The 13,674-nt window shown below is 53.1% G+C and overlaps 1 protein-coding gene and 1 long non-coding RNA gene across 4 annotated transcripts; one reads left to right on the forward strand and one right to left on the reverse strand.

Annotated features, from left to right (window-relative positions):
• Window positions 1-1,698: 1,698 nt before the first annotated feature.
• Window positions 1,699-11,405, reverse strand: COPZ2 (COPI coat complex subunit zeta 2). 3 transcript variants are annotated; one of them, XM_072938864.1, is made up of 9 exons: window positions 11,337-11,405; window positions 10,241-10,315; window positions 8,652-8,733; window positions 7,997-8,088; window positions 7,400-7,455; window positions 6,678-6,755; window positions 4,639-4,690; window positions 3,970-4,008; window positions 1,699-2,045 (listed from the first exon to the last, which is right to left on the reverse strand). In XM_072938864.1, exons 1-9 carry the CDS (start codon window positions 11,403-11,405, stop codon window positions 1,998-2,000), a joined length of 591 nt encoding a protein of 196 aa, XP_072794965.1. In that variant the 3' UTR covers window positions 1,699-1,997. The 3 variants fall into 3 exon arrangements, with proteins under 3 accessions (XP_072794965.1, XP_072794964.1, XP_072794963.1); XM_072938863.1 differs by lacking the exon at window positions 11,337-11,405 and adding an exon at window positions 11,033-11,204; XM_072938862.1 differs by lacking the exon at window positions 11,337-11,405 and adding an exon at window positions 11,033-11,210 and having other exon boundaries at window positions 1,988-3,325.
• Window positions 11,345-12,554, forward strand: LOC140686111 (uncharacterized). The gene is made up of 2 exons (XR_012059626.1): window positions 11,345-11,544; window positions 12,155-12,554. It is a non-coding gene; the product is annotated as an uncharacterized lncRNA (long non-coding RNA).
• Window positions 12,555-13,674: the final 1,120 nt, after the last annotated feature.

The raw sequence follows: 13,674 nt of genomic DNA on the forward strand, positions 1-13,674 counted from the left end.
TCCACCCTTCTCAGCAATTCCCCCTCCCGAGCCCGGCTCTGAGAAAACTGTTGGAAATACTTTAACCTTTCAGAGCCTCGTGTGCCCCTCCATAAAATGGGGATAGCATCGCATAGTCCATAGGATTCGGTGAACCATTTTGTGCAAAGCGCCAGGCCTTTCCAGTCCAGTCCCTGCACAATTGGAATTGCAGAACCCGGGTGGGCGCGGCCGGGTTCCTAGGAAGCAAATTTGCCCCTCCGGTTCTCGCGGTTGTTTACAGGAGGTGGATGGAGCCGGGCACCGGATGAGGCCGCACTTTTGCCAAAGTATTTCTGGAAAATTTCTCATTTCCCGTCGCTACACTGGCTCCTGAACTCTACAGCATTTAATTGCATACTCTTTTTTTCCCCCCTTTTGGAGTTGCCTTTTTACATTATTTACTGGAATGGTTATGTACGCAGTATTTACAATCTATTTGTTTACGTAACTATATCTTTTTCATTTTCTCCAATTACAGAAGTAGTCATGCCCATTATAAATATCCAATCCTGGAGAGTTTTATAATGCAGGATGTGATAACCCGCAGTGACTGCCTCTATTAACACCCAGGGTTCGCCGACTTTTTTCTGCAACCACTGGCGGAAATTCGTGAGCCCAAGCTGGCTGGGAGCTAGCAGGGCGGGCTCAGCGTGCTGGTTGCTGGGACAACGCCCTGCCACACGGGTGGGAGGCCAGCGATTAACTCGCTGGAGCAAGGGTCGGCCCCGCCCTGGGGGCGGAGTTAATAGGGGGAGCGGGCCCTGCGGGAGCGCTTTTCCCTCTAGGTGGCGCTATAGGATCGCAGATACGGTCCTGGGACGGCGCTCCCCTTGGCGGTGGGCAACATCGAGGGGCGGAGCCGGGGCGGGACGTGGACCCTCGGCTGCAGAGATGGAGGGAACCGAGCTGGCTGGGGCGGAACGTTAGACACTCTTGCGGACTTCCGTACAGGATGCAGAAAGTGTACGTGTCAGAGAAAGGGAGAAAGGGAGAGGTTCTGGGATGGAGAGAGAAGGGGAGTCGTGTCGCCCCGATAGTCACTCCATTCGCATTTGCCCCTAGGATCCTCCTCCGCCCGTCTCTCCCTCTGAACCTGCAATTCTTCACACCCTCAGGCGCACCGGGTGCTCTGGACACAAATGCACGGTGGACCTGGCCACTGGCTTCCTCGCCCCTAGCATCCGGGCCTAGCCATGGCGAGCTTGCAGGGCTCTAGTGCCCAGGGTAATTGCCAGCATAGGAATTCCGCGGTCCCGAGAATGCCAAGAAAAACAGGCGTGCTGTTCCTCAGTTTGTCTGGAGGAAGCCTTCCGCCCTTCCCTTCTGGAGGCTGATAATGGAAAAAGTGACTCAAAGAATCCCTAGCGTGGCCACCATGTCTGTACCATCTTCTGTTCTCCTTTTCCTCCCAAATACACATTCCTCCCACCATAACTCTTTCATCATGTCACACAATCATACCCAGCCCTCCCCACCACATATTGGGTCCGAGTATCAGTGTCATACCCCCTCACTATGTTAAATTGTTCCCTTTTCATTGACCCACCCCTCTCCCCAGTCACACAACCACAAGGATACATGGTGCTGGGCATTTTGAAGACAAGCCACGCAGAGTGCAGAAGCCCTTATCCGAACACGCACACACACTCTTCCCAGGCCAAGAGAGAAGGAGACCACTGGCAGGAGATAAAAGCAGGTTTATTTGTGCTCTGGGGCCACAGATGCCTAAGGTCTGAGTAAAGGCAGCTCAGCTGGTTCTCACGGCAGAAAGGGCAGGCCAGGGCAGTGAGAAGGGGTGACTCAGTGCTGAAGCCAAATCTTTGCATCTCAGAGTCCTTGGCCAGAGACCTCTGGGAGTCAATTCTGGGAGGGCCCGGGGATATAGAGGGGTCTCCAGTGTCCCCTGGGGTCTTTGTGCTTTTGCCAGGATTTGGGGGGGAATGATCTAGGGGTAGGGAGCCTTGAATGCACAGCCTTCATTTCAGTAACGACCATTTAATTTGTTCCTTGGCAGACTGAAGAACCTGGGTGGGGCGGGGTGTGGAAGGTTGACAGAATTACTAGGGGAAATGTCAAGTATGTTAACAACTGCAGTGAGGGGGAGGTCTACAGCCACCTTCTCTAAGTGTCCCTGCAATCCCCGGTCACTAGGTGGCAGCAGCTCACCTCTGCCTGGTTTCAGTAGGGCCAGGCCATCAAGACTGAAAGAGCAGCTCAAACTGGCTGCAGCCAACCACCAGTCCAGGCCAAAACCTGCCCAGCCCTCCAGTTCCTGCATCTGCAGCCAGGGTGTGGCAGCAGCCCTGTCTCCCCCGCACCAGGCCATGCGAGCTCCCGCCCACAGTGCCACGTCCAGGCAGAGACGCCCTGGCCTGACACTTCCTGAGCCCAGACACCTCAGCAAACCCCTAGCTCTGGCCTGGGCTGGCAGTGTATCCTCAACACCCCACCCAATCTGCTGCTGATGTGGCACAGCTGGCAAAGGGTTCCTGGCCAGTCTGCCAGGGGACACCTGCACTCAAATGTGTTCACTCTCATCCTGATGAGGAAATGGCCTCAGTCCCATGTTTATACAAATCCATCACAACATGGTGGGGACCCCAGGTATGTCCCTCAGATGGCTCCTCCAGCCATCAAGGCTCTTTCCTTTCTGAAGAAGGCCCATCCCACACTGTGTGTCCCTTCCTCCTGCCCTCTCTTAGGGACAGCTTGGCCCTGGGATTCTCCTTCTCCCAGCTGGAATCTAACTTTCTCTTCTTTCCATCTCCCATTCACTACCTGCAACTTCCTTGGTTTTTACTCAAGAATTTCATTTAAAGTGCTATGTCTTCATTCTTTCTCCCTTTGGAAAATAGGATCTGTGCTAAGAGCTTTCCATGTATTAGCTCATCTAATTCTCATAATAACTCTGTGAGGAATGTCGTGTGATTATGTGAGGCCCAGAGAGGTCGAGGAACTTGCCCTCAGTGACCCAGCTTGTAGGTGATAAGGTCGAACATATATCCTGGGATGACTCACACCAGCAGCCCTGTTCTTACCTGCCCTGCTCTTTGCTCCTTAACCTCCTTGGCCTGAGAATTGCCACAGGGCTGCATTCACCTCAGTGGGGTAGGAGGAGGCACGAGGAACCGGGAAGGGGAGAGGCAGAGTAAGCACAAAGGGCAGTCACCGGACAGTGGGCACCACTCCTGGGGCTCCACATGGGACGGCAAAGGCCCATCTCGGCTTGGGCCACCACAGCAGGAGGAAGTTAGTGCCAGGGCAGGAAGCTCCATAAAAGCAGGGTTAGTCTGGGCAGAGAGACCTGCGGGCAGACAGAATGGAGGCCAAGCCTGACAAGCAGGAAGTCTGCACACTGGGAAACCAGTCAGGCCACAGATCTGGAAACCTCCCCCCTGCCCCACATGCACCCCTCAGACAGGACCACGGCGGGGACTGGCAGGGGTAGACTTTTCCACAGTCAGGTCACTCGGGACAAGGTGGCAAGTGGTGAGGATTAGACCCTGTCATGGGTCTAAGGGTCTCTTAACAATCTCAGTGTTGACCTTAAACAGCTAGGGGTGAGGGTTTGGAGGAAAACTCTCTTTGGTATCTTCTCTGGTCTGGGGGAAGCATCAGAGGCCTGAGCTCCCAGACTGCCTTGAGGAACAAGTGACCCAGCTCTCTCCGGGGTGGGCTCATCCTGGGTTTCAATCCAACTACATCAAGCCAGAGATGAGGTGAGCTGCCAGGAAGTCATCCATCATTTATTAATACCCAGCTCCACATCACCTCGGGGACCCTAGAAGCCTCCAATGACTGTCTCTAAGAGGTGGCCTGTCACTGCCTCATCCCTTCCCTCCTGCACCCCTGATTTCTCAGCTTTGACAGCCCCCTGGGTCCCCTCTGGGATGCTCTGCTCTCCTCTCTCTAACCCATTTCTGACCAAGGCAGACAGAGGGGACCTACCTGGGCCACGCTGTGTTCAGTCAAGCCGCTGTCATCTGCCTGCAGGGAAGCAGAGTCAAAGGTGGTCAAGCCAGGGCAAGGGTATTGGATGAAGAAAGAGAGGAGAAGGTAAGAGGCTTGGGGGGGGCAGCGGTGAGGGGACGCAGTGATTAGGGGATCACGAACTGGATGTGTATCACACTTAGTGGAAGTCCTAGGGCCTGTCATTTAGAAGCCAGGACCCCCAAGGCCGTCTATGGTGTAAGGTGGGCAAGAGATTGATGGGGGAATAAAGATGAGAGGAAAGGTTTCATCCAAACATGAGAAGCCAAACTAGGCAGGGAGATTCCATCTACACCCCAACTCCAGCTCCAAGCCCAAGGCAGCCACCTGGTGTCTCTCTGAGGACTGATTTATTTCCCCAGTCGGTGCTTTCCACCAGGGAGGATGGTGAGGTGTTTGTCTCTCTCTACAGGGGGAGAGGACAGAGATCTCTTTTACTAACCAATAACCCCCAGACAGCCACTCCCCCTACAAATGCATCTGCTTACTGGTTTCTTCTGCTGGAGGAGCTTGTACTCCCACCATCCGGGTCCTGCAGCCCAGACACAGGGAAGACAGGAGGTGGGGAGGATGGGAAGGGCCGCCTGGGGGACGTGGGAGTGAGGGGGGATACAGGGTGACTCTTACCCTAAAATTCACTTTCTGGATCACTTGCTGGGGGTCACTCTCCAGAATCACACTACAAGATGAGAGAAACCAGGAGGAAAATTAACCACATGCTTCGCCCCTCTGCTTCCTTTCCTTGCTAAACCCTTCCCTCCCTTGCCATATCCTGCAACATCCTCACCCCAAGGTACCTTACTGCTGATATTGCTCAAGTTAGAACTCCCTCACCACGGAAAGCCTTCAGCCCAGATTCTTACACACTTGAGCAAACCCTTAGAGGTTAGGTGAGGGCAGTGCAGTCTAGAACGATCAGGTTGTCAAAAGCAGGGGTTCAAAAACTCAAGAGCTCTAGAAAGTTCACTTCATCTCTGTGTCTAGGGATGGATTCAGATGCAGTGAAGGGAGGGAGGCCCCTCTGAGGTCTCTATCTTGTTTCACTATTATTTTATACCATGGAACTCCCAAAATCAGAACCTAGCTTCCCTTTTGATAGACCCAAACATGGAGGCTTTTCTCAGCTAGTTGGCAACTCTCTCATGCCCTGGGGGTGCTCTGGGGCCATGTGTGGGTATGTGCAGGGGTGAGGGCTGGTCACTGTGGAGTAGGGCCCATGGGGACTGAGTGAGTCTCCTCCAGGGCAGAAGGAAGTGAACAAACACTTCTTGAGAGCCTCTTCCAGGCTCCTCACAGGGGCACTTGCAGCCCCAGGTCCCTCACCAGAGGTCCTTTACACAGACATCCCAGGCCAAGGCTCCAGTTCAGGTATATATATATATATATGTATATATATATATATATATGTGTGTGTGTGTGTGTGTATACATATACACATACACATTTTTATTGAAGTATAGCTCCTGATTTTCACTGGAGGGAAACTGTGAGTCCCTCAGCAGGCAGAGACTGGGCCTACTAGGGTTACAGACCAGAAGCTGATAAAGTTTACAACCTCTCTTGCAGGAAGGGCCCCTTTTAAGGCCTGCACCTCATTTTATATCTGTAATTGTGTGTATGTGAGTTTTACTTAAAGAGGTTCCACCAAACTGTATTCACAAATCGTATATTCCACAAGACCTGGTCTTATTCCCCTCACTGTTCGGTCCTAGCAGTTAGCACAAGGCCTTGCAGTAGCAGGGGGTCAACAGCTACAGAGCGAAGGAGGGAGGATTCCACAGTACCCCAGCCCCAGAGCCCCTGCCCCCCGGCAGTGTGGTACAGGGCCACAGAAAGAGCAGTCTCTCAAAACACGTACATGGCTTTAGATCTAGGCCCTGCCACTCCCTCACCACGTAACCTTGGGCAAGTCACTTGAATCTCTGAGCCTGTATCCTCATCAATAAAATGGATATAATGATAAGAGGCATGTGGATGTCTTCAAGGTGAGCAGTTTCCATTATCCTTTGCCCCAGAGCCAGAACTTCTTTTTCTCCCTGAATATTGCCCCCCAAGGAAATTCACTAACCAACCCTTCTCATAAGAGCTCCCAGCTTCCTAAGGATATAATTGTATACCAACAGGAGGAAACGTTTATAGAAAGAGAACCATGAGCTTCACCTGCATCACCTCATTTAACCCCACACCCTTTGAGGTGGTTCCTTTATCATCACCATTTGAAAGATGGAGAAAATACGGAAAATAAGGAGCTGGGCTAGGTCATGCATCTAGCCAGTGTTGGAAAGGTCATCTAAGAGCGGGAGGTGTGGTGGTAGCAAGGCTCTGCCTGAGTGAAGTCTTTCCAGGGAGGGGCAAGTTTCTGTGCTGCCTGCTTTTCCTGGGCACTGGAGAGCAAACCGTTCCCCCCAGACCCTGCCTAGTCAACAGCCAGCCATAGTTTGACATCAGATTACTTTCTTGTGCTTGACTTTGGCTTACACTGAAGTCAGTCTCCAAACTCATGAGTGGCATGGGCGGATGGGGTCACTGGGAATATGCTGCAGGAAGGGAGGGAGAAGTTGGCCAGAGAGCCAACAATGTGCTGGGTGCAATCGAGAGCTGATGACCCCCAAAGGCACCTCCTGCTTTGAGTGTCCCTGACCAGCCCCTCTCTCCCCACTCCTCACCCGCCATCCACGATCTCATCCAGCACCAGGAAGGCTCCGTCCATGTTCTCCAGCAACCAGCGCTTCTCCACGTTCTTCCTGAAGGCAGACACAGCTTCAGAATCTCCCTGCAGCCAGGAGGAGCCGGGTCCCCGCCTAGGGGGGCAGACCCTCTCTCTCCAAAGATTGCCTCATTTCCCACCCTGCCACAACAAGCACAGGAAGGAGAATGTCAAGGGCAGTGAAGGCAGCACCTGTGCAAGGGATTCCAGCACAGAGGCTCTGCTTCTGTTAAGCTCCCCCTGTCCAACCTCCCACACTTTGGTCACTGACCCTATGCCCACCCTTAAGTATTTCATAGCAGTTCAGTTCAGCTCTACCATAGTTAATTGTGTCGACTGTGGACATTTATCGTTGGGTTATCCGAGTTCGGCATGCCCAGGCTAGATCACTGAATCGGGGTGGAGGGAAAACCACCCTCCTGAGTTTGAATCTCTGCTCTGACATAAATAGCTTGTAACCTCAGGCAAATCACTTAGCTTCTTTAGGTCTCATTTTCTGGCTATAGCCACGTGTGATCAGGTAAAAGGTAGGGGCCTTGCAGTAGGATGCTCTGGCTCCAGCCTTAGTCTTGTGGGGACCTCAGGAGAAAACCAGGTAGGAAGGGCCCTGCCTCTGTGATGTATCAAGGCCTAAGGGGATGGGGGCCTTGGAGGACAGAGGACATCACTTACATCACTCACCTTAACACATGGTTCAGGGACTCAAACAGGCAAGTGAGCACAGACATGAGCATCAGCTGGGGGTGGGCCGACACGGGAGGAGGAAAACAAGAGACTTGAGTTTGAGAAGGCCGAAAGGGAACCTCAGAGCCTATCTGTGTGGGCAGTGGTGGGCAGCTGTCCCTTTTCCCATAGGACAGGGCTGGAGCCTGAATGCAGCCTGACCTGAGAGGGCGCCTCCCCGTGTTTGGGTTGGGAAGCACTGGAGTGCCCACTGTGGGAAACTGAGTACATCCTTCTCCAGTGATGTTTAAGAAACAAAGTGAGGTCCTGGGTTCAGTCCCCAGTACCTCCATTAAAAAAAAAAAAAAGAAGAAAGAAAAATAAAAAGACAGAAACGAAGGTTCCCTACAGAGGACTTCATTTCTGGTACCCAAGGAATCTAAGGGGCATCATGGGTATGAATTGTTCCAAAAAGAACCATTCTGGCTGCTCCCAGTCCCCCAAAGCCTAGAAGGAGAGGTACCAACAGTGAGCCTTCAGAGCCCAGCTTCTACCCCAGACTCTAAGCCATTCCCCCACAGACAGACCCTCGTCACCCCAACCTCCTGAATTCACCTCATTCTCGGAGGATGAGCCCACCACATACAGGAAGAGGTCAATGCTGCTCTTGTAGACGATGGTCATGCCCCCCAAAAACGCAATCTCACCTGGAAGTGAAGGGAACTTTCAGTCTGGTCACCTCTGCCTGATCCCTTGTCCCCATCTCCAGCTCTGCACCTCTCCCTCTATTTCTTTCTTCCCTTTCCAAAGAAACTTTAGAAAGCCTAGAACCTTTGGAAAGATGAGCACTAGGGACACCACCATTAGGCTACTCTGTGTCCCTTCCCCCAAGACTCCACTCCTTTTCTAGCAACTGACTGCCTCATTCTGAGGAGTCAACAAACCCAGTTCAAGGTCAACCTTCCAGCCCCATATGCAATGCCTTGCACCAGCCCCAGGCTGGTGGGGGACCCACAACACAGTTGTCCTCTTCCACTGAGGGAGAGGTCCAGGTGTGCTGGAAGGTGGTGGGGGTTGGTTTGAGAAGAAGGGGAGTGAAGGCACACTGGAGGAAGGGAGAAAAGAACAGCTGGGAAGGAGAGAAAAAGCACCTCTGAAGAAGAAAGAATGCCCTATGGGTGTGTGAGGCCGATGGGGACAGATGTGTCCAGATGGAGAAGATGACGCTGTGCATCTGAGAGTTCTGGGCGAGGAAGAGGCGGACACTTACTGTCAGTCCGGCTGGTCTTGTTGAAGACATTTTTCTCGAAGGCCATCTGCTCCTTCATGGAGGGGAATGTGTCATCATAATACTATGAGAAAGGGAAGGAGAAAAGGTGACAGCTGTTCCACAGGGCCTGGATGGATGGCAGGAAGTGGTGGGTGCTAGCCAAGCGGGACTCTGTTGCCGTTCCCCGTCTCCTCTTTACTGCCCTCTTGGTCCATCTGCTCATTGTTTCCCCATAAATACAAATTCTGAGCAAAGAAAGTCATAGAAAGGAAAAGAATTCTGAGGCCTGCTTTTGGAGTTCTCTCCTGATTTCTTGGAGGTCTCTGAACATTCAGCTGATGTGCAGTGAGCTAAAGACTGGCATGGTCACTTGGTCACAGTTTCTACACTAACCGGAGTTTGCAGGAAAGATGGCAGAGCCAGGGGCCCTTTAACACAGTAACAATCACAACAGCAACTTTATTATCCACATTATAGAGATGGGGAAACTCAGATGTGAAGAAGTCAGGTAGCTCCCCTGACATCTCACAGCTGTAAGGGGCAGAGCTGGGTTTCAACAGCAATGATGGTCTGACATCAGACAGGGTTATGGTGAAGATTAAATGTCTAAGGAAAAGTTCCCGGCACACACCGCCTAAGTTAATCAATGCCGTTTTGTTTGGGTTTGCTGACTCTCTGACTCAGCTTCTGCATCTGAACATAGATGTGAGCTGCTGGGAGGCCCTGGTATTGGTACTGCTGAGCTACCTCGGACCATCTGCTGGGGCAAGGGATGCTCAGCTCAGCTTTCAATCTCCTGCCTGTGGATTTTGCCACTTAGGACCCCATCCGCAAAATAGTAGTCCCTGCTGGCCACTGCTGTGGTGAACAAGCTCATTTGAATGCCATGAAGACAAAAAGTTTCAGCCTCAAACAAATGAAAAATCTTTAATGCATTTCATAACGAGTTTAGGTACTACAGCCCTACTCTAGTTAATTGTGTTGATGGTAAACATTTATTCTTGGATTATTCTAGTTTGGTTTATCCTGGCCATGTTCACTAGGATAGAAGCAAGATAACTGTGCAGTGAACTGCAGTGAAAAACCGCCCTACTGAGCCTCAAGTCAAAATACCTGAGTTTGGACCTCTGTTCTGATATTAGTATCTGTGACCACCTCAGGCAACTCACTGAGCTTCCCTACACCGCATTTTCCTCATTTGTGAAATGAAAGTTGGATTATATAGTCTCTAAAATCCTGTCTGGTTCTAAAGGTTTAGTGGTTACCGAGCTGTAGAAGAAAAGCGGAGGTTGCCTGTTTAGAATTTGGGGACTAGAACTCCCGGGTCCCAGGCCAGCGGAAAGGATGGGGAGAAGACATGGTAGGGAACATGAGTAGAAAGAGACTAGACAGGCTTCCCCTTCAGGGGCCAGCAGTCTGACAAGGCAGGAGGATGGACAGGATGACCTTTGGAAGGGTCTCAGATGAGATGCTCTGAGTCACAAGAGTCCACAGTGGGGTCTCTGTGACAGGAGACAGAAGAGTCCCTTCTGTGCTTGGGGCTGTGGCACAGGGTCTTCAGGGGCCCTCCGGTGAGGGCGGGAGGTTACCTTGGCCAGCAGGCGGTGTCCGTCATTATCTAGGATGAAAACAGCCTTGATGGTGTAGAGGGAAGGTTCCTGCAACTGACATGGGGGAAGAGCTCCGTTGGCCCCTGACTCAAGGCAGACTCCCTGTCATTGGCTCTATGAGATCTGCTGGCACCAGGAGTCCATCCTCAGGCACCAGCAACCCCAGCCCCAAAGGTCCACAGCTGGTTCCGGCCCAACCCTGTGCCACGTGGGCCACTTGGGTGCCCTGCTCCTCTCCCAGGCAGATGTTCCACTGCAGGCCCGGATTGGGCGCTGTGCCCATGGGGTGCAGAAGGTCCTTCCGGGCCCAAGTTCTGTCATGCACTGACTGCTCCAGAGCCCGAGTCGGAGTGTATCACAGAACCTGGGCCGGGGGGGACAGCGGCGCCGAGCCTCCTCCTCCTCCAGCGGCCCTTGGCCGAAGCTGGACCCGCGCTCTCCGCGCGCCCCCAGCCCCCCGGCCCGGGTGGACTCCAGAAGCACGCCCGACAGCCCACGGCCCGGGACGGCCCCTCTGCTCCCGGGGCCTCCGGGAGAAGCGCAATCCAGCTCGGCCGAGCCGTGCCCCAGCCCGCTCCGACTGCGGCAGAACTTCGCCCGCGCGGACGCAGACCGGCCTCCTCGAGAACTTTTCTGCCTGTGCGGGCGCCGCCCCTCCCCGGCCCGTCCTGGCGGCACCAAGTTCCCCGGCGTCCGGCGCGCGGCTCGCGAGCTGGCGCCCCCCCGCCCCCCCGCCCCCAGCCTCCCCGGCTCCCGCCGCCCGCTCCGTACCCGCAGCCCCGCGGGCTCCCCGGCTCGGGCGGGCGGCGCCGGGCCCCCGGCCCGGGCAGCCGCGGCCCCCTCCCCCGGGTGCGGACGTGGCCAGGCCTCCGGCCGCTGCATTCCGCTCGCCGCCTCGCGCTGACAGCGCCGCCCCGCCCCGCGCCCGCCGCCCCCCGAGGCCGCCGCCCGCTCCCTCCCCGGCGGCCGCCGGCCTCGCGCCCGCCCCCCTCTGCCCCTCCGCGCGGGTGCTTCCTTTCCCCGCGGCCTTTTCCTCCTCGCCCCCCCTTCCCGCCCTCTCCGCCTGCGCCCACACCCCAGCCCTCCTTCCCCCACCTCTCCTTTCCCTCGCCCTCCGCCCCTCAAAGCCCAGAGCTCTCGGCATCCTCAGTGTCCCAGGACAGGCCCCTCTTTCCCCTCCTAACTTCTCTCTGGCTTGTGGGTTTGGTTTGCATCGACGTCCGCAGGCTGTCGTGAGGCCAGCAGAAAACACGGGCGAAGTCCAGTCTGTCTTTTGACTCCTGGTAGGTACCGTGGGGACAGATATATCAGGTCATCCTTTGGGTCTCAGAGACAGCTTCTAGCAGTGGGAGCCGATGAGGACAGTTCTAGAGGAACCCCTCTGTGCAGAAGAAGTTCTCCCACTCCTCTCACACGACCTGGGCAAGGGAGCCATGGTGCCCGGACACCTCAGCAGAATTCTCCCAAGACACAGGCACGACAGGACACAATCTGAAACGAGACAGATGCCTAGCAGCACAAATGCTCCACCAGTGAATGGCGTCAGGCTTTGCCATGTTTGGGTGCCTTTGGTCTGAGTAGTATACCAGAGGACAAGCTTTCCCTTCAGGATCCTCGAGGCCAGTGGCAGATTCACACTTGAAGGGTACGGAGTTCACAGTACTTACCCATTTACCCATCACAACACCAGGCGTGCATTTTACACTTCAACACTATCCCATACATTATCTAAGAGGGCTCACACCTGTGAAGTAGGTGGTCTCACCCCCATTTTAAGGAAAGGGAGGCTCCAGGTTTATGTGACCTTTTCAAGACTGTTTAGCTAATAAATAGTTGCATGGAGGTGGAACCCAGGTTTCAGACTAAAAATTTCTTCCCTCTTCTTCTCTTCAGGTCCTCTTATGCTGGGTGCCACACTCCTTCATCCCAGATGGCTGGGGGATGGGGTTTTCCTCTGCTGACTAGTACCAAGTCTTCTCATTCTTCATCTCAACTTCAGTGTCATCTCTAAAAGGCCCTCTCTGACAAGCACCGAATCTAACTTCGTAGGTCTCTGCTGTCCCAGTTTCTAGCTCAGCACCCTACATATTTCTTTTATTGTACTTTTCTTAATCTCTAATTATCATTTTTACTAATTTGCCCCAGACAGAGCCTGGCACGTGATAGGTCCGATGAAACCATATTTTATATGCTGGACAAAGTCTGAGTGCTGTGTAGCAGGTACTTTTTTAGCCACTGTGATGGAACAGTAGCCAACATAAACAAGATCTTTGCTCGCATGGAGCTTATTCAAGTGTTTGTGTGTGCACGAATTTCTGTGCAAGACAGAAAATACACAGGTAAATGAATAAAATAGATATGTGAGCTGGTGATAAGTGCTATGAAGAAAAATAGAGCAGAAATGGGTATCAGGAATGTAAGGGGTGGGGACAGGCTGGGCAGTATGCCAATTTCATGAGGGTCATTTGAGAAAGCCTTCAAGAAGGTGACATTTGAACAAAGAGCCGAAGGAGGTGAGGGAGCGAGCCACACAGACATCTGAGGAAACATCTATCGCACCTCCTTTTGTGATGACTTAGAAGGCATCTGAATCTTCCCTGCAGGCTACCAGAGCTATAATAATGAACATTAATCAGTGCTACTTGGTATAATGAGGGGAGAAAGACACAGTACTTTATTTGTTTGGATTCCAGATCATCAGAAGTGATGTCAGTGGTCATGTCAGCTCAATATGTTATTAAAAATACTGATTTGATTATTTTGATGCTTTAATATTTCTGTGAGCTAGTCCATTATTAGCTCATATTTACAAAGACAGCACCAGAAAGCTTCCAGTGGCATTTCCTAGCCTCTGTGTGGCATATGGTACCCACAGTGGGAGAGGGTCAGCTTGTAGAAGAAGGGAGGAGGAAGACAGGGGACCTAGAGAGCTGGTGTGCTCTGCAGGGAGAGGTAGGTGGGTAGTTAGTTACAGGAGAGTGGTTGACAAGACACTGGAGAGAGGTAGAGGGGTGGGGGGGGGTGAGAGAAGGCTGGGAAGGAAGTTGAGGACCCACAAATCCTCAGCACCACCACCTCCACCACCTGGGTTGCTATTGTTAAAGTCACCAGGATCTCTTTACAGCTTAAGTGCAGTGGTGACTAAGTAAATTTAGTGTGCTCAAGTAGAACTTTTCAAGGAAGAGATTTTTCCCCAATGATGGCTCCTCCCCAGACTCCCTCAACAGAGACCCCAGAACTCCTTTCCCTCCTCCGGGCCCCACTTTGATGGGATTCTGTGTAAAAGTACACGGTCCGTGTGTAGTGTCAGGAGAGTGTCTCCCATGGAGCATCACCCCAAAAGGACTTAAGTGTAAGCCTGGCAGCCCTTGAGTAGCGTGTAAATGCAGCAGAAGAGAAGCCCCTGGAGAGCC

The sequence above is a fragment of the Vicugna pacos genome, chromosome 16, assembly GCF_048564905.1.
Source record: "Vicugna pacos chromosome 16, VicPac4, whole genome shotgun sequence".
Classification (NCBI taxonomy): Eukaryota; Metazoa; Chordata; class Mammalia; order Artiodactyla; family Camelidae; genus Vicugna; species Vicugna pacos.

Excerpts from the sequence above, each read along its gene's own strand:
- COPZ2 (XM_072938862.1), bottom strand. The coding sequence starts at position 11,143 with ATGCAGCGGCCGGAGGCCTGGCCACGTCCGCACCCGGGGGAGGGGGCC. Across the intron at positions 7,456-7,996 it reads GCTCATCCTCCGAGAATGAG|CTGATGCTCATGTCTGTGCT; the intron begins GTGAATTCAGGA and ends GCCCACCCCCAG. Across the intron at positions 6,756-7,399 it reads TCCCTGAACCATGTGTTAAG|GAAGAACGTGGAGAAGCGCT; the intron begins GTGAGTGATGTA and ends GTCTGCCTTCAG.